Source organism: Littorina saxatilis, linkage group LG2, assembly GCF_037325665.1.
Source record: "Littorina saxatilis isolate snail1 linkage group LG2, US_GU_Lsax_2.0, whole genome shotgun sequence".
NCBI lineage: Eukaryota > Metazoa > Mollusca > Gastropoda > Littorinimorpha > Littorinidae > Littorina > Littorina saxatilis.
The window spans coordinates 20,052,184-20,073,060 of NC_090246.1; the positions used below are offsets into that span (position 1 = coordinate 20,052,184).

General features: G+C 40.1%; 2 protein-coding genes across 2 annotated transcripts; one reads left to right on the forward strand and one right to left on the reverse strand.

The window, feature by feature from the left end:
- The first annotated feature begins 4,301 nt into the window (after positions 1-4,301).
- On the forward strand, positions 4,302-5,108 carry LOC138952248 (sex-determining region Y protein-like). Its single transcript, XM_070323875.1, has one exon. It carries the CDS (start codon positions 4,302-4,304, stop codon positions 5,106-5,108), a length of 807 nt encoding a protein of 268 aa, XP_070179976.1.
- Positions 5,109-5,345: 237 nt separating this feature from the next.
- On the reverse strand, positions 5,346-20,877 carry LOC138958434 (HUWE1-associated protein modifying stress responses-like). Its single transcript, XM_070329587.1, has 4 exons — positions 20,576-20,877; positions 19,005-19,070; positions 16,791-17,096; positions 5,346-12,694 (listed from the first exon to the last, which is right to left on the reverse strand). Exons 1-4 carry the CDS (start codon positions 20,769-20,771, stop codon positions 12,495-12,497), a joined length of 768 nt encoding a protein of 255 aa, XP_070185688.1. The 5' UTR covers positions 20,772-20,877; the 3' UTR covers positions 5,346-12,494.

Genomic DNA, 20,877 nt, shown 5'->3' on the forward strand with positions numbered 1-20,877 from the left:
CCGTGTGACTTGGAATAATAGGCCATGAAAGGTAAAATATGCGCCGAAATGGCTGCAATTACTGGCCGTATAAAATTTCATCTCACACGGCATCACTGCAGAGCGCCTAGAACTGTACCCACGGAATATGCGCAATTTTCTCCCCCCTTGATTGATTAAACTGCATAAAAAGAAATCAACCCTTGATGACCGCGGGTTGGTCAGAGCTGATGACCATTGTCCACGGTGAATCAAGTGCATGTGTGTCATGAGTAGGCCTACTGAGCCTTGTGTGTCTCTCATTACTGAGCCAAGTTGGTTAGTAATCATGAATATCGTCGTCTGCAGAATGAGAAATGTTGAGTCCGAACAATACTACGATATGCGTTAGTTAAATTGACTGACCATGAGACATAACTACCACACTGTTAACACAAACGGACTATGAGTTATGTGGCTAATTTGTATGTGTGTGTGTGTGTGTGTGTGTGTGTGTGTGTGTGTGTGTGTGTGTGTGTGTGTGTGTGTGTGTGTGTGTGTGTGTGTTACCGTATACACCGGAGTGGCTTCGTCTTTTTGAGTCTGCCTCAGTCTCTCGTTTCACAGTGATTGTATCCGATGTAACATAAATGCGTATGAGTAATGTTCATTGCAAAGATTCTACTTAATATGACTTGTGTTTGTATTATGTAACCATCATGCAGCAAAGACTGGTACGCTGTAAAAGGTAGCACTAACTATACACAGATGAGAGGTAACTTGTAGACTGACCAAAAAGACTATATATAATACGGGCGGCTTACTCAAGTTACTGAGCTTACGTGTGTGTGTTGTTATGCTCGCGTCTGCTCTGGTGTTTGTCGTATATGGTATAGATATTAGTGTCAATTGCGCTAATGAAGTCTTAAACATCTCGTACCACCCAAAAAGGTAAGCTTTTGTCTTGGCTGCACTGTTTAAGGTCAGCAGCATCTCTAATTGTTCCCCGGGGGGAGGGGGGAGGGAGGAGGCCATGGTATAAAATGGATGGTGATGAGGGGGTGGCTGTTTTGTGTAAACATGTACTTGTGTTAGGTGTATGCATGTTATACAGAAAAACAAGCACACGGTATCTGTAAGTCATGTTCACACTTAAAAAAAGAAGAAGAATTATAGTGTAATCCCCATTTATGTTTTATTTTGACCTTTGCCGTTAACAGATCATCCAATGGACTTATGTCTCAGGAAATTATTCAGAGCTTTGGGGTTTCTGGGTGGCCGAGTGGTAACGCACTTGCGCTCGGAAGCGAGAGGTTGCGAGTTCGACCCTGGGTCAGGGCGTTAGCAATTTTCTCCCCCCTTTCCTAACCTAGGTGGTGGGTTCAAGTGCTAGTCTTTCGGATGAGACGAAAAACCGAGGTCCCTTCGTGTACACTACATTGGGATGTGCACGTTAAAGATCCCACGATTGACAAAAGGGTCTTTCCTGGCAAAATTGTATAGGCATAGATAAAAATGTCCACCCAAATACCCGTGTGACTTGGAATAATAGGCCGCGAAAAGTAGGATATGCGCCGAAATGGCTGCGATCTGCTGGCCGATGTGAATGCGTGATGTATTGTGTAAAAAAAATTCCATCTCACACGGCATAAATAAATCCCTGCGCTTTGAATATGTGCGCGATATAAATTGCATAGAAATAAAAATAAAAAAATAAATAAATCCCTGCGCTTAGAACTGTACCCACGGAATACGCGCGATATAAGCCTCTGATTGATTGATTGATTGATTTTAACGGTGAGTTATTGCCTTGATGCAAAGAGGCAAATAGTACATCATTATGGTTATTTGAAAAAAAGTACTTTTGATATTTTTTTTCAATCTGTTTCGATTCACCAGTGAACTGTTGATTTTTCTTGTTTACTTACTTTTTTATTTTTTGTTTAGGCCCTTTGCCCCCAGCGGAGCATAGGCCATTGGCGACGTTTCTCCATCGCACTCTGCTCTGGGCTGTTCTTTCCGCTTCTGTCCAGCTGTTGCCTTGCCTCTTCAGTTCTGCCTCTGTGTCACGCCTCCAGCTGTTTCTCGGCCTCCCTCTCTTTCTTTTTCCCTGCGGGTTCCAAGTGAGAGCCTGGCGGGTGATGCTGGATGTTGGTTTCCTGAGGGTGTGTCCAATCCAGCCCCACTTTCTCCTCAGAACCTGGCTGTCAATGGGTTCTTGGCCCGCGTGAGGTTTTCCTTGCAGCTTCCTTTCAGCTTTCACTGCACTGCGTCATAAACCTTCTTTGTGAAGGACCTTCCTCTCCCAGGTCAGGTTGATTTTGATTCGTCGTCGATGCTTCTGTAACGGTCGTTTTTTTCTAGGCAGGGGTCACGGTTGGCCCTACGCAAACCTCAGTCTGAACAAGGTGTTTTTTTCTTGTTAACACACACAAAAAGATGACTTGTTGAGCAGTGGGGTAGTTCAGTTTGTCTGATTGATATTCTGAAATAAGAATAATTTTAGCGTTTGTTGTTGAGACATATGTGCCTTCGCATTATTTGTAAGTTGAACATCATTGCTGTCATTGTTCTTGTCTTTGTCTCAACCACAATACTTATCCGCAATATTTGTTAAACTATGTCCATAGATAGTTGGTTTTCCATTGTTATGTCTTACTTATTTGTTAAACGAAAGATTATATGTACTTTGTTCTTGGCATTGAGTTGTTTCCAGGAATGCATCATCGATTTGTGGTTTCAGATGTCCTGCTGATGTGTTATTATCAATGATCAGTATACGAGAATTCACTTGTTTTTGTAATATCAGTCTGTATTCAGAGTTAGTTTTGTGACGCTGAAACCAGTTCCAGAAGTTAAACCAGTAAAGCAGCTTCTAGTCTTTTTCTCTCTTTCTTTCTTTTTTTTCTATCTTTTTTTTCTGTCTTTTTTGAGTGAGTGAAAGGAGGTTTGTTTAGCAGGAGATAGGGAGGACCAGTTTTGAGTCTTGTACCTGCTGTATTTGTTCACAGAAAATCACAGTAGTACACGTACACACTTTTTTTAAATGTACATTTTCTTTGAGCTGTCCTGAAAAAGTGACCAGTCGTTTGTTTCTTTGCTTGTTTGTTTTTTCTCCTATTGCGTAAGCGGACATTCTCTAAAGATCCTTAGCAGAAAAGATCAGATGCAGCTTAGCTGTGTTGTCAGTCAGCAGTCACCGGGTCCAAAGAGATACATATTACCAGACGCTCATTTTAATTCGATTTATCAACAATAATATTTGTATGATATAATCTCAAAAGAAAAAGAAATAGTGACAAATGGCCCAGTACGGCATCAAACTGTCGTTTTGAAACGGTATGCGTGTTTGTCTCTGACTGCATGAACATAGCTAGTGTATCAAGTGTGTGCACCTTTGGTCACGATAACAAATGATTATACTCTACATGATGTACTAGGGTAGATGAGTATAGTACTATATGTCATCAAATACAGAAAGAAAGTAACAAACAACCCATTCGACCGAAAGGTCATTCAAAGTAAAAATACCCCTCATTTGTAACCATGCAGCTGGTCATTTGACTCTTTCTGGCAACATAAATATGTTTTGTCCATAGGACACAGGACATTAATTAAATAAAGCCTTTATCTGCTAGTTGTAATCAAACCTGCCACACAATTCCCAAATGTAATTGTTGGGTGTCTTTCTCCAGTTTTTTCTTGCTGGGAGTTAAATTCAGTATTAAACCAAGGAAATTCATATTTACTATCAAACCAGTGTAATTGTGCGTAAAAAAAAAAAATTTAAAAAAAATGTTTGTTTGCCTGTGTGGGTTGGGGAGTGGTGTAGGTACGATAAAATGTATGATTTAAAAAAAAAAACTAAAACGCAAAATTTTGATCATACGTTTTGGTTCTTTATTCCTTTTTATGAGAAGGCTTAGGAAAGGAAGAGAAGGACAGAAAGATCAGAGAAGGGGTATCTTTGTTCACTAGCATCTAGTGTTTTTTGTGTGGGTTAGTTGTTTTTTAAATAGAGGGTGGGGCAAATTGGCTTGGGATGGAAAAACTAAAATCAGATTATTTATTCTGCTTTCGTTTGTGTACATACGTACTCATAAAGGGATTGTCAATTGGTTGTAAATATTACTGTGCGTACGAATTGTGTATTCAGAGCTATGGATATGACCTTGTGATACAATCAAATGTTGCGACAGCTTGCTGCAAAATAAATAAATCATATTTTACGCTATTGAAAGTGCTGTATAATATGTGGTGTTCATGTAAGTGTGTGCATGCCTGTGTGTGAGTGTGCGAGCCTGTGTATGTGGTGTGTGTATGTGGTGTGTGAGTGTGTCTTCATGTGTGAGAAAAAGAATGCTTCTGTGGACATAAAACACACCACAAAAGTAAAAGTTAGCAGAAACACAAAGACAGCACTCAAAGTTCACAGATACACAAAGACAACACCACAGCATTCACAGTTCACAGATACGCCAACACAGCACAACAGCATTCACAGTTCACAGATACGCCAACACAGCACAACAGCATTCACAGATACGCCAACACAGCACAACAGCATTCAAAGTTCACAGATACGAAAACACAGCACAACAGCATTCACAGTTCACAGATACGCCAACACACCACAACAGCATTCAAAGTTCACAGATACGAAAACACAGCACAACAGCATTCACAGATACGCCAACACACCACAACAGCATTCACAGTTCACAGATACGCCAACACAGCACAACAGCATTCACAGTTCACAGATACGCCAACACAGCACAACAGCATTCACAGTTCACAGATACGCCAACACACCACAACAGCATTCACAGTTCACAGATACGCCAACACAGCACAACAGCATTCACAGTTCACAGATACACCAACACAGCACAACAGCATTCACAGTTCACAGATACGCCAACACAGCACAACAGCATTCACAGTTCACAGATACGCCAACACAGCACAACAGCATTCACAGTTCACAGATACACAAAGACAACACAACAGCATTCACAGTTCACAGATACACCAACACAGCACAACAGCATTCACAGTTCACAGACACGCCAACACAGCACAACAGCATTCACAGTTCACAGATACGCCAACACAGCACAACAGCATTCACAGTTATACCAAGCTGAGCTGCACGAACGGAAAGTGGGTGCCACCCAAACGGGAGAGAACAAACCACGGGTTCTGATTCGTTGAAATCACAACACATCTCAGTTTCCACCAATTCAACACTGCCGGTGGCTCCCGTTTGGGTGGTAACTTTGTGTGCACCTCAGCCCTGATACACAAACCCAGCACAGCAACATGCAAGGCTCACAGATACACAACACACAGCTCTAAAAAGTCAACCATGAAAGAAACACCAATTTAATTGACAAGTTTTATTTTGCAGACAAAAGCACACTTGGCAGGGAGCTCTCATTTTGTCTACCAATTTCATACCATTATAACTTGACTTGAAAGTACATGTATAGATCAGGTGACATCCCTGTATAGGCTGAGACTGAATGGAATGAGCAAGGTCTGAACAGAAACATTTAAAACCAAGAGAAAAGAAAGAGAACCAAAGGAAAGGAAAGAGTGCGAGTACATAATGATGTATATTTACATAAATGTACTCCATTTCATCTGTTTTGAAAATTCGACATTTTGGGGTTTAGTTACACAACGACCAAATTATAATTGAAAAGTAGTGTTCGACGTTTAGAACGCTAATAGCATTAGAGCCCAGCACCTCTTCCATGTACCTTTCATCTAGCAACACATAAACATGGAATAGGTAAAATTGCTTATCTATATCATGAACTTGCAGAAAATGTTGACATGACAGTGCGCTAAAGAAATCATTATATTTTACTCCTTCATTAAGTCTTTATTTATCAGTTTGTCCTTGAGAAAATGCGGGAACAAGTAAGTTTTGAAATTAAAGTTTGGTTCCTTTAGAGGTTTCTTATTTTCTGTTTCCTTTCTTTCTTTATTTGGTGTTTAACATCGTTTTCAACCGTTCAAGGTTATATCGCGACGGGGAAAGGGGGGGGATGGGATAGAGCCACTTGTTAATTGTTTCTTGTTCACAAAAGCACTAATCAAAAAATTGCTCCAGGGGCTTGCAACGTAGTACAATATATGACCTTACTGGGAGAATGCAAGTTTCCAGTACAAAGGACTTAACATTTCTTACATACTGCTTGACTAAAATCTTTACAAAAATTGACTATATTCAATACAAGAAACACTTAAAAAGGGTAAAAAGAGAAACAGAATCCGTTAGTCGCCTCTTACGACATGCTGGGGAGCATTGGGTAAATTCTTCCCCCTAACCCGCGGGGGTTATTTTCTGTTTCCTCTTGCAGTCCCTGGAAGCATAACATTGTGTGTGTGTGTGTGTCTGTGTGAGTGTGAGCGTGCACGAGTACGTGCGATTGTGCATGTCTGTGCATTCATGTTTTCAAATTGTCAAATTTTCTCTATACCATTATTTCTTTTTCTTTAATTGGTGTTTAACGTCGTTTTCAACCACGAAGGTTATATCGCGACGAGGGAAAGGGGGGAGATGGGATAGGGGAAAGGGGGGAGATGGGATAGAGCCACTTGTTAAGTGTTTCTTGTTCACAAAAGCACCAATCAAAAAACTGCTCCAGGGGCCTGCAACGTAGCACAATATCTATACCATTATTTCATATGTATTATTATTTCATAATGCGCGAATGGATGTTTTTGGTGAGTATTTCTACGTTTACTTCAAAGACAGTAGAAGTTATGACCAAACTTTTAAAAACTGCTTCAAATATGCCACATAAAAGAAAGGAAGACTGCATACCTTTTATGAATCCAAAGACAAATTAATGTGTGGTCTTGATGCAGATCAGGTGATCAAACACCACATTGAATTCGCCTTAGAAAAACTCTGAAAAAGTTATGCATGTACATGTACATGGAATCATTCACTGACCCAATACTTGCTACGAAATCACGAACATAATCAATTTCTTGTTTACGAACAAACAAAGAACAGAAGTCGCCGGTGCAAACAAATAAACACAAAAACCCACCTACAGGTACTGGGCGACCAAAACGTTTTTCACTGTACCATCATTTCAAAGTATAAATCCAATGTACATTTGATTTTTATGGAAAGGGAACTTGATAAGAAATCGATCTCATTATGTGAATGTATATATATATATACAGTACAAAACAGGCAGTCGTCAAAACTAAATTCATTATGAGCACAGATGCCATCTACTCTCATTCTCGGGATTATATATATATATATACAAGACGTTTCCGCCATTTTTCTTGCACTCTAGTACTTTCCACTCTTGGCATGCACACTATGCTGAACTGAGAACTGAAGTTGTTTTCTTTTTTAAATTACACAAACACAAATCTGCTGAACATAACCAGACACACACTTTCCTTCTTAACCAAAATAGTCATACATGCACTATTTTAGGGTTAATTATAATTTGACATAAAAAAAAAAGTAAAACAATTACCATAGCCTGTCACACATAACCAGACACACATTTTCCTTCTTAACCAAAATAGTCATACATGTACTACCTAATTATGGTTCTTTCTTTATTTGGTGTTTTACGTCATTTTCAACCATGAAGGTTATATCGCGACGGGGGAAGGGGGGAGATGGGAGAGAGCCACTTGTCAATTGTTTCTTGTTCACAAAAGCACTAATCAAAAATTTGCTCCAGGGGCTTGCAACGTAGTACAATATATTACCTTACTGGGAGAATGCAAGTTTCCAGTACAAAGGACTTAACATTTCTTACATACCGCTTGACTAAAATCTTTACAAAAATTGACTATATTCTATACAAGAAACACTTAACAAGGGTAAAAGGAGAAACAGAATCCGTTAGTCGCCTCTGACGACATGCTGGGGAGCATCGGGTAAATTCTTTCTCGTCCCAACCAATATGGGACTCCCCCATACCCGCGGGGGGTCCTAATTATGGTTAAGTATAGTTTGACATCACAAAAAAAGTAAAACAATTACCAAAACCTGTCACACATAAAGCAAGTTTTCACTTTGAGTACAAGTTTATATACAAGAAGATACCCTTTTTGTGACTGAATTGGGATAAAGAAAACGAAAAGAACACTAAGTGAAGTGGCAAGGCTACGGACATGAAACAGCACGAATTCTGAATGGAATCTGAATGTTGTTCTATGTTCTAGTCTTACACAACATTTCACTAAACTTTATGTGGAAACTAAACAAACCAAAAAATTAGAAAACACCTATTGCTACTACTCAAACTGGCAAGGGGTATTGGTGGAAGACCATCAAAAACATGATTTCCAATTAAATAAATGTCTAGAAGAGGAACTCTTTTTTTTCAAAACCTTTTATTTTTTTATTCTTGCAAACATGTAAAATAGCTTCACATCAACCCTGTACAAGTAGCAAAGGCACAGTGCAGCTCACAGCCTTCGTTTTTGTTGCAGCTGAGTGCATTTACAGTTCAAAAATCCTCCTATGGTAGTAAAACAAACCCAAAACTACCCAACGACGACATCTGTGAAGCTCGACAGTTTCTTGTTCACGCGAGTGCATAAATTAACCTAGTTATTACGTGGTGTTTGGTCGGAGTTCGATTCAACTTGAGTTATTCCTGCCTCCATTTTGTTTTACACAAACTCATGATGACGTCTGACATAGTTTGCTAGTGACGTGTCTTTTTGTGCATGATGTGGTGATCTACCTGATCTAAATTTAGATCCAAAAATAGGCCAAGACCAGCCGGGTCCGAGTACGAAATTAATTCGTAAAAAAATCGTAGTTCTTGACTCTTTGGGTGCAAGTCAATGAAACTTGGTAGTTTGTCTAACGGATAGCTGCCTGAGGTATGACTAAAAGCCCCAGGGGCTCCGTGCACCTGGATTTGACAAGTTCAGTACATTTAAGGAAACTCCTGATCCTTACTAATACCACATGTCACCCCACCCCCCCCCCCCCCCCCCTCTTTCCCCTCCCCACCCCATATTTATATTGGTTTTGGGCTTAAGTGCTATGAACAGTTCAGCGTACTAAAATATATTCAACCAAGCAGATTTTTTACACTTACCTTTGGTCTTTATCTTGCATCTTTACCAAGTATTTTCAGTTTCTGGCTCTTGTAGATATAACTCTGTAAGATCATTTTTCAGAACTCTTTCTTGCCAGGAAATCAACAAACTGAGCAAGAAACTGTTTAAAAATATCTCAGTCTAAGCCTCTTGGGCTTGTCTGATATTTTCTTTATAGTTATATTTCTAAACAAGAGTTGCACACGCAGTACATACAAACTTTGTGATTTCCATCTGCATCTACATGTATAATCACCCCAGTTGCAAATTCCATGTTATTGTTAATCACACATTTTACAGAGCAGTTGGATTTAATAGTTTTGCAAGAAGCCAGTGTTTTACATTCTTTGTTTGCAGAACTTCTACTAACACACTTAACAAAAATAGTAGTCAAGTCACAACAGAAGAGAATATATAACTGGACAAACTGTCAGTGAAGAAGAGATAAGTAGAGTTGATAACACTAATCTTAACATTGAACAAAAGTAGGGACTCCAATTATCTTCATGTCATTCAAACACATACATAAACAGAAACAAATTTGGCCATTATTTACAACAACAAAAACATGAGAAAGAAACACAGACTGGGTAAACAATTGAAACAAAAATTTCAAATTTGTTGATGTCAGTTTTACAAGCATTAAGAAATCAAAACAATTTTAGGATTGGGGAAGGCAAGAAGTGAAGAATAAAGTATAACACACATAAAATCATGAACTGAAAATAGATTAAGTAGGTCGTTAAAATTAACAATTCTCATTACCTCTCAGTTGTACCATTTGAAATTATCTAAGTGATCACATTTAGTACTACTACAGACCTGTTTACCCCCAACACTTGACAAGAATAATGGTCAAGTAAAAAAATAGTAATCTGATGACCAAAATAGTAACCCAGTGGTTACAAACGCCAACATTAGCAACACAAACCTATTTAAAGCACATTTGAAAATCGTAGTCTGGACTCAAAAGGAGTATTTTTTCCCCAAAAAGCCTAAAAAATAGTAATAAATTATTCCAAAATAGTAAGGGTAAATAGGTCTGCTACTACTAGGGCCTAAGTGTACACCTAAGTTATCTGAAAACTTAAAAGTTGCCCATTTTGCCAAAACAAATAGCCTAGATAACAATGTGCCAACTTTTTACTTTCAAATACTGATAATGTACTGTTTCATTTCTTTTTACTCCCATTTCTTTACAATCTTTAAAATCTGTGCTAATCACAGAATGATAACAAATATTACACAAAAAGATGTGTTGTTTAAGTCCCAAACAAGCAACTGTGTTGTCCTCCGCTACACATGGTTCGACTCACACACCTTGTACAGATCATTTATGTTATCTGGTGGAACTGAAGTGAACATTCAATTGATTAATCGTGAAAAGAACTCATCATCTTGGAAATTGAACACTATAGCCCAGAACCGATTTAAAAAAAAAAAATCCTTTAATGCATATATATATGCATCCCTGTGAATCTATGATAAAACCGAAAGACATATCTCCATTCAGTGAGCAGCAGTAACTGAACATTTAAGCAGTCCTGTCACAACTGGAACTGTTGTTTGCTGTGGGTCATGGGACATAACTCAGTATGTCTCTTGCAAGGAGGCACATTACATCCCTTTGACCCAGCTAAAATGAACTGCTGATCCTGAAGTTGAATTGTCTGATGTGGCCGAGGGAAGAGACAGTTAACACCGCAATGCTAAATGCACAGGAGAAGACTGTGTCATACAACTGAACAAAATGAGAAGGAAATGGGAGTACATGTCTTTTGCAGTTTTGAAATGTTCTGAGTTTGGAACCAATATGTCTCATACTGTCACAAGGAAGGAAAAAGGAATCGAGCACCACACACATACTTTAACTATTGTCTCCATGTCAAATGTTCAACTCACACTTTATTTCACCCAGCTATACTGTTTGTATCAACTCGCAAATTACTTTAAAAACTATAAACATGTCTATCCCTTTGGCAAAACAAAAACAGTGAGCAAAATAAAATCATCCAGATAAGCAACAGGCTGCAATAATTCTAAAAAAAATGACCCTGTGTTGTTCATTTTATAAGAAAAGCTTATGAGTCAATGATCAGCGCCAAAACTCGTTTAGTCACCACATGGTACAACATTTCTGATCGATCAACAGAAATAGTTTGTTGAATGTTCATTTCCTTCTGTACATGGGGTATTTTTAAACAAATGATAACCCTCACCATTTGTATTTATATGTTTTCCCATACCTACAGCCTCAATCATACTTCAACAATGACAACTGTTGAGCACAAGGCATTGAAGATAGAGATAGTGCAAGTTCAGCCGAGCCCATCAGGGTCTTGTTCCCTCTCACTGAAAATGGGTCGTCAGTGCATAGCGTGTGCGTGTGTGCATGTGTGTTAGTGTGTGTTGGAGAGAGCGAGAGAGAGAGAGAGAGAGAGAGAGAGAGAGAGAGAGAGAGAGAGAGAGAGAGAAAGAGTGTGTGTGTGTGTGTGTGTGCGCGTGCGTGTGTGTGTGTGTGTGTGTGTGTGTGTGTGTGTGTGTGTGTGTGTGTGTGTGTGAATTGTAACTTCTTCACCATTGCTTACATGTCTCCCAAATGGATTTGTTAACTCATTTCAAAACATAAAGGTTCAACTTGTGCACGGGTAAACATGGGTGCTTTTAAATACTGTTACATTACTTAAAAAAATTAAATAAAATAAACCACTTATAAAAATCTGGCTTTCTTTCTAAAACAAATCTGAAAGCTCTTAGGTTACTTACCACATGATGCCAACTCGCTGTTTTTTTTAACACTGAATCAAGTTTATGTCACATAACAATGACTTAGACCATCAACATTAATTTCTACCAGCTTTTTAGTAATGAATGATAGCTGTAAAAGAGATAATTACACAGCCACTGACAAAATAATGCCCATTCCATTTAACACATAATCCCTGTCATTTATAACCAACCGAGATGCACTCAATTTGAGTAACTCCCTTTATTTCAGATGAAAAGAAACGGCTGAACTCAGTGAAAAACACTGGTAAATGAATACAAACACACAAGCCACGCATTCCCACAGTGAAGCCTGCTTTACCACAGCTGGTAAATAAATGGCCAGATTCATTCATATTTTAATCTTGTATGCAACACTCACCTCTCATACCAATTTTAAAGTGTAAGAAGAAACCAAATGTGTTTGCCTGCTTGCCTTGCATAACATACATGTATGTAGATATAACAGTAGTACAGGGGAAAAGGTCTCTGAAAACATCACAGTGAGTTACGCTGGAGCTCAAAATCAGTCCAAGTAAGTAAATCGTTTTTGTCAAAAAAAAAATAATCCAACAAAATGCATCATTGGACTCTGATTTTTTTTTTGCTTTCTACCTGGTTTTTGCCTATAATCAATAAGAGCAGAGAGTTTTTACAGATCAAAGTAGTCGTGAGCGTTTTCTGGCTGGAGAGTCGAGGACACAGTCTTGGGATTGTGTAGAGCGTTTTCGGTGTTCGTGGTGACGGAGGACCTCCTCGTGGATGAAGTGGTTCAGGTCCTCCACTGATCCTACTGGCTGAGCACCCGCGTTGTGACCATGGTAACCCATGCTGATGTTGGACATGGCGCCGTTTAACCCTGCACCCACACATATTCATGTTTTATATAAATGGCTGAGAGTACAAGCAAGTTATCACTGAACATCATGTGGTACAGTGAAACCTACCTTTTAAGACTTCTTGACATCTGAGAAAATTAAAACTAAAAGAGAAGGAGGTCTTGAAATAAATTTAAATATACAGGGACCCCCCCCCCCCCCCCCCTTTAACGACCTTCAAAAATCTGAGTAAATCAGGTCTCATCAAGAAAAGCAAATGCTTATGTTCATTTCGGACACAATGGCATCATAGATAGAATGATGTCATCACCACCAGTCTAGTCAAAAATAAATTATTCCAGACACTAAGCTGTGAGTGTGACCACAAATCAAACAATGACATCTTATTTTCACCACTGATCAACTTCAAAAGAAGACATGGACAGTTTACATAAAACAACACTTGGAAACAGTACAAAGACTGATAATGTAGCGGACATTTTTTTCAAAGGAAATCTGCAGTCAACTAATATCTGTCACCTGCCCCGTCCCCCTAATAGTAATAAAATACACAAGCCAGTTACTTCCCATTGCGCCGTTGTCTTGACGATTCAGATTTAAGCAAACCAAAGAGATCCGAGTCCTATATCCAGTGATGTTTTCAGACCGCGGTCTTCGATCATTGACAATGACATCTATATATATATACGACTTGTGTCTGTGTGTGTGTGTCTTGGCAATGCACGGCCAAAGTTCTCGATGGATCTGCTTCAAATTTGGTGGGCTTATTCACAGAGACCCCGGACACAACCTCATCGATGAGATATTTCAACACGTGCTCTCAGCGCGCAGCGCTGAACCGATTTTCGTTTTTCTGTTTATTTCACCATTCCCAGTAACTCTTCCTTATCTTCTCCAGTGTTTTGCGTTTATCTCCCTTCCTTCGTGTGGCGTCAATCCATATTCCCGTTTGTACGTTACTATATTTAGAAGGTCACTGCACGTTACTATTTTTAGATCTCCCTTCCTTCGTGCGCCGGCGATGCCGGCGTACACCCGGCAAAGCCGGGTCCCCGGCGACGGCCGGGTATTCGGCTCTACTTCTTCCCGGCGAAGCGGGTAATCATCTAGTATATATATATACTAGAGGAATACCCGGCTTCGCCGGGATGAATCGCAAGACAGAGACAGACAGCGTGGCGGTTCACCACAATCACCTTTGAAGGCGAAGTCCTGTCAAACGGGATTGAGAATTTTAGAGCTTATTTCTTAGCCCTATATTATCTGTTATGGCTTCTCAAATGCCAGAACATACAGACAGACAAAAGCCGCCAGACCCCATCACAAACAGAACTCTACAATCCACAGGTGTTGCCTCCACACACACACACACACACACACACACACACACACACACACACACACACACACACACACAGAGACACAGAAGCCGTATATATCTATCTATATATATATAAATATGTAGAGATAGATGACAGTGGATTTTTCGATAAATAGATTCGACTTTTGCACTTTTACAGTGAGGACAACTTACGGGTACATGCAAGGAAAGCCCACAACTTCTAAGGCGAACAACTCTGCAGAGTCTGCTGTGAAGGGCGACGGTAGTCTCCCTGTCACACTCGACCTTCTTTGAATGAACTTAGGTCCCTCCCAGGTGGAATGGGAACAGCACGAAAATGATTCAGTGGCCTGAACATTTCATGTCGAGTCCCATAGCTGTCGACGACGCCAAATGTAACCGAGTGCCAAAACACCACAATCACCTCAGGACGAAGTCCACTCAAACGGGATTGAGAATAACTGTTATGGCTTCTCGAAGGAAGGCCTGAACATACCGACACACCAAAGCAGCTAGACCACATCACAAACAGAACTCTACAATCCACAGGTGTTGCCCACACACACACACAAACACACACACACACACACAGAGAAGCCGTATATATATATGTATATCTATAAATATATAGAGATAGATGACAGTGTATTTTTCGCGTGGCTATAAATTGATTCGACCTTTTCACTTTTACAGTAAGGACAACTTACGGGTGCAATCGTGACATTCTAAAAATAGTAACGTAGTAACGGGAATATGGATTGACGCCACACGAAGGAAGAGAGATAAACGCTGAAAACACTGGAGAAGATAAGGAAGAGTTACTGGGAATGGATCCAGAGAAAAACCAAAATCGGTTCAGCGCTGCGCGCTGAGAGCACGTGTTGAAATATCTCATCGATGAGGTTGTGTCCGGGGTGTAGCTGAATACGGTCTCCAAATTTGAAAAAGATCCACCGAGAACTTTGGCTTGGCATCGCGGACACACACACACACACACACACACACACACACACACACAGAGACAGACAGACAGACAGACAGACAGAAGTCGTATATATATATAGATATATATCGATTCTTTTTTTAATCTTTAGGCATTGTTTTGAGCCTTGGCCGATTGACTGTCCGATGGTTTTGACAGGTAAAAGGTCTCCCGACAGAACAATTTGTGTGTAGCCAGACATTTGGATCGATACATAAACTGACCTATTGTCCTCTGTGTTTGTGAACACCACTGGTTGTCCTCTGAATATCTTACTACTGGACAGTGCAATAGTTTAATATTGTTCAGAACACTAGGGCCCCATGAAACATATGCAGGCAAGGTACACGACCAATAATGCCAATACCCCTTTGAATCTCTGGTTCAAAATCCCTAAGGCCTAAAAAAAAAATAGGTGTGGTTACGGTAACCCGACCTACCCTATTTTTAGGGGCCGATCCTATAACTTTTTATTACATTGAATTTGTCACCAAAAAAACAAAAACAAAAAACCAGTGCAAAAAACGCAATGAAAGCGAAAGCGCCCGTGTCGCACACTTATTTCCCTGTCAAGTAGGTTTAATTTGTACACATTAGAAAAAAAAGTTAAAAAAAAAAAAAAAGTGATTGCCTACCTACCTACCCTATTTTTTTTGGCTATGTTACCGTAACCACACCTATTTTTTTTTTTGGCCTAACTATCATGGCAGCAACTTACGTAGAACGTACGAAAAGAATAAGCATCTCAAACCAGTCAATGGCATTCATGAATGCTTCTGTCTGATCATTTAATACAACGATCACACCTAAGGTCTTAGATGGCCAAACACACACATCAACTAACACACAGCTGTACACAGAAAGACAAGAAGGGCAAAGCCCATACGACTCACATGCTTGACCTTGACCTTTACATGACCTTGACCTTCAGGGTCAAGGTCAAATAACTAAACCTAGCAATGACATCATACACTAAGAACTGCTTTACACATTTTTCCTACCAAAATACATGTGACCTTGACCCAAGGTCAGACCTTGACCCAAGGTCAAGGTCATCCAAGGTCATGCAACACAAAGCTGTTAATTCAAGACATAGGAAGTACAATGGTGCTTATTGGCTCTTTCTACCATGAGATATGGTCACTTTTAGTGGTTCACTACCTTATTTTGGTCACATTTCATAAGGGTCAAAGAGACCTTGACCTTGATCATATGTGACCAAATGTGTCTCATGATGAAAGCATAACATGTGCCCCACATAATTTTTAAGTTTGAAACAGTTATCTTCCATAGTTCAGGGTCAAGGTCACTTCAAAATATGTATACAATCCAACTTTGAAGAGCTCCTGTGACCTTGACCTTGAAGCAAGGTAAACCAAACTGGTATCAAAAGATGGGGCTTACTTTGCCCTATATATCATATATAGGTGAGGTATTGAATCTCAAAAACTTCAGAGAAAATGTGAAAAATGTGAAAAATAGCTGTTTTTTAGACAACATTTATGGCCCCTGCGACCTTGACCTTGAAGCAAGGTCAAGATGCTATGTATGTTTTTTGGGGCCTTGTCATCATACACCATCTTGCCAAATTTGGTACTGATAGACTGAATAGTGTCCAAGAAATATCCAACGTTAAAGTTTTCCGGACGGACGTCCGGACGGACGGACGACTCGGGTGAGTACATAGACTCACTTTTGCTTCGCATGTGAGTCAAAAAGGAGAGTGCAAATGTGCATAGTGTCAAATCACAAAAACAGAAATATTCCCTGGAAGAATAATAGTAATACACACCTTGGAGAGCAAGCGCTTGTTGGAAGGTGCCTAGGTCGACGTCAACATTGTCGGGAGCTGCTAAGTTGTGGCCCAGAGGGTGGCGTGGGAGGTTCCTCTCGTGTGAAACATTATGTCGTTTGCTTCCTGACGCACTGTTCAACCGCCCTTTGCAAGGTGGAGCCTTGCCCGACAGAAACGCTAGCAACTCATCCCTGCGAATATGCCGACGCTTCTTGCGGGCCCAGGCAACTATGTCCCTATTTCTGCTGTAGCGTCCTGTCTGTTGTCCCAGCTCCACACAGTGCTGTATTCTGTTTACACTTTCTGCAACACATAAGTTTTCTTGCTGTGAGAACAGCTCAGGGTACAGTGGTACCTGTGATGAAAGGACTCCATTGGGACCTTCCAAGTTTCCCTACATTACAGGTGGCCAGTAATGACTGGTATATTGTGCTCAAGATAACAATTGATAACGGGACAACAAGGTGTCCTTTCATTAGTTTCAAGAGTGGTGTCCTTTCACCAGACAGGCCTCACAGACAGTCACATTGTAGGTACCAGTTTAGAACCAAGTTTGCTAGGATGACGCAAATGTTGTAAACTGTACTACCCTGTGTGCAACTTTACCCCCCTGTAAATTGTTATGTTAACTCATTGTCTCCCAGGTACAGATATATATCCGTACCCACTCATATGGCTCTATCTGACCAGGTACGGATATATCCGCTCAGACTGTTAGCTTCAGTCGCTTCTTGTAACGACCATCTAACGCCTGCATTCCACTTCCAGCATGTTGATACACAGTTACTCCACAGTTACTACAATTCTGAGTGACCTGCTGCAGCACAGCTGGTCTCGGCTAAAAAAAACTTGATCAACATAGGTGGGGTAGAAAGTGTTAAGGCCTAAAAAAAAAATAGGCGTGGTTACGGTAACCCGACCTACCCTATTTTTAGGGGCCGATCCTATAACTTTTTATTACATTTGTCAACAAAAACAAAAAAAAACCGAGTGCAAAAACCGCAATGAAAGCGAAAGCGCCCGTGTCGCACACTTATTTCCCTGTCAAGTAGGTTTAATTTGTACACATTAGAAAAAAAAGTTAAAAAAAAAAAAAAGTGATTGCCTACCTACCTACCCTATTTTTTTTGGCTATGTTACCGTAACCACACCTTTTTTTTTTTGGCCTAAGCCGTAAACAACTTCTGAATAACTCCAAACTGTTTGGGCAGGATAAAATCTAGTTGGTGAGAATGTCATACAGCTTTTAGTAGTTTTACAACACTTCTTAATCCTGTTTACTTATGAACTCTGTTCACATCCAGTTAGAGCAAAAAAAAAAGACCAATACACAACCCTACAACTATTTTAGAAATCCAAATGCACTTAAGAGATTTATATATCATGTATACATGTATATGTCGTGCCGAATTCACCGAATAGCCGAATTGACGGAATCGCCAACATTTTTGCCCATTTTGCGTCATCGGCAAAACGCTGTCCATTACGCGAAATCGACAGCATTTTGCCGAAAATTTCTATCATTTGACCATTTCGCAAAAGCCGTGGCAAGTCTGCTACGCATTGTGTCACCAGAACATTTCATTAACATTGCTTTCCCTCCCTATTATGCTTTTTATGGTCTGTGAGTGTGGTGGTCTTTGTCGAGCATAACTCCGGAAATGCATGAAAACTACATTTGTTGCCATAACTCAATACTCATCGATAATTGCGATATCTATCCATACAAGAATCTATCTTTCTAAGTGTGATAATATCCAAGGCATTTGAGAACTTTAAAACCAATAGGTGGCTGCCGATTTAGTCAAATGGGCACATTTTAGAAGGTTTTACCCATTTTCAGCACAACGCTGCCGATTTTGCGAAATGGGCAACGTTTTGCCGTTTAAGCAAAATGGGCATAAATGTTGCCGATTCCGCTAATTCAGCAATTCCATGAATTCGGCACGACATATACATTTTAGTTATATAATATATACTTATAATACCAGAATGTTTCAACTTTTCTGACTAAAAATGTTGAGGGTCTTTAAAAGCTGAACAAAACCATAATACAGGAAAAACTCAATCACACAGTCTAGGTTAGAGTAACTGAGACTAACAGTAACAGTTACTTTGAGTAAGACTCAATACCTTTGCGTTGCTTGCCAGCTGTTAATGTGTTATTAATATTAGTATTATTATTGCTAAGAAAAAAGTACGAAATGTTACCTTTGTACATGTTTGTAACTGCCAAGGCAGCAGTCTGGAAAGGAAGCCATACTACTTGATGTCGATCTGTTGACATAAACATGTGGAAAATAATTAGTCAGATAAAAACCAAATAATTCCATTTTAATTTAAGTTCAGACTTTATAACCGGACAGTATTGAGCCGGTGTAGAGTTATTATTGGTTCTTTCAGAGATGGCGCTGGGATAAAAATAATAAGGGCGGCAGGTGGGTGGGGGGGGGGGGGGGGGGGGGGGGGGGGGGGGGAGGGGGGGGGGGGGGGGGAGGAGGGGGGTGAGAAGGTGGGCCCAAGAAGGACTGGGTGGGCCCAAGAAGGACTGGGTGGGCCCAATTGGACTGGGTGGGCCCAATTGGACTGGGTGGCCGAGTGGTAACGCACTTGCGCTCGGAAGCGAGAGGTTGCAAGTTCGACCCTGGGTCAGGGCGTTAGCAATTTTCTCCCCCCTTTCCTAACCTTGGTGGTGGGTTCAAGTGCTAGTCTTTCGGATGAGACGAAAAATCGAGGTCCCTTCGTGTACACTACATTGGGGTGTGCACGTTAAAGATCCCACGATTGACAAAAGGGTCTTTCCTGGCAAAATTGTATAGGCATAGATAAAAATGTCCACCAAAATACCCGTGTGACTTGGAATAATAGGCCGTGAAAAGTAGGATATGCGCCGAAATGGCTGCGATCTGCTGGCCGATGTGAATGCGTGATGTATTGTGTAAAAAAATTCCATCTCACACGGCATAAATAAATCCCTGCGCCTTGAATATGTGCGCGATATAAATTGCATAAAAAATTTTTTTTTAAATCCCTGCGCTTATAACTGTACCCACGGAATACGCGCGATATAAGCCTCATATTGATTGATTGATTGAAGAGGGGTCAGGGGGATGCACCCCAAATGCTGAGAATGTTCAAGTCTACAATTGAAACATTTATCAAAAATGGGCTACTTCAATTTTTCTGTCTAAAGCACTCAATCAGTCACTAATTATAATAGACTGACAGAAAATGTGTATACAAATTTACTGATCTCATCCCTGTTCTTTGGCAATCTCCAAAATAAGCGCGGTGTGACGACTGATGATCTCAAATTGTTACATCTTCTTTCAACAACTTACGTCACTTCCACAGGGCTAATTCTGGAGATAGCCTGGTCCTCAATAGTCAAGAACTCGCTAGTTAATACTTCTTTGTTGACTTCAAGGTCTGATACATCATAGTTCATACAGTAGGCTTCCATCTATAGGGCCTACACTTTATTTAGGAACCAACTTTTCAGAACTAGAAGTTTTGAGTTTAATTTCTTCAAAGGTAACTTGTTACGATTAGTGGATCTGATAACATATATTGCTGGTGATAAACTAACACAACACGAACTCTTCGTTTTCGTCAGCTGTAGTCTACTTTCGTCAGTCAGTTTTCCCGTGGAAGTACGGCCATCATACGTCATAACCTGAAAATAATCCGTGTGACATGAGAAGTTCGGGTTTTAAATTACACACAATTCATGACTGGAATTATTCATTAACACCACGGCATTGTTTAGTTTGCAACTGTACCTTTATACAGCTGAGCAATTGCAGTCGCTGAGTTTTGAAAGTTCACGAATAAGTGTTGTTCTGCCAGATCCTTTTCACAGAGAAGCTTTTCCTCCAAATTAGGTTCTGACTGTAGGTGGTCAAGACATTCAAGTTCAAAAGCACCTAGCCAATTTTCTGGCTGTTGGTCTTGTTCTTGGTCTTCACTCTGGTGCATTGTTAATGAGTACAGCTTCACACAAGCTGATTATGACAAGAAATGTGGTATTTCGCTCATCAAATATTGGAATAAAAGAAAGGTGTTGACCAAGTTTTTTTTTAAC

What these genes read in the sequence shown, in the direction of transcription:
- LOC138952248 (XM_070323875.1), top strand. Translation starts at nt 4,302, where the DNA reads ATGTGTGAGAAAAAGAATGCTTCTGTGGACATAAAACACACCACAAAA.
- LOC138958434 (XM_070329587.1), bottom strand. Translation starts at nt 20,771, where the DNA reads ATGCACCAGAGTGAAGACCAAGAACAAGACCAACAGCCAGAAAATTGG. An exon ending in AGTTACAAACATGTACAAAG is followed by an intron (nt 17,097 to 19,004) that starts GTAACATTTCGT and finishes TATGTGTTGCAG; the next exon opens with AAAGTGTAAACAGAATACAG. An exon ending in ACAAGCGCTTGCTCTCCAAG is followed by an intron (nt 12,695 to 16,790) that starts GTGTGTATTACT and finishes GTGTGGGTGCAG; the next exon opens with GGTTAAACGGCGCCATGTCC.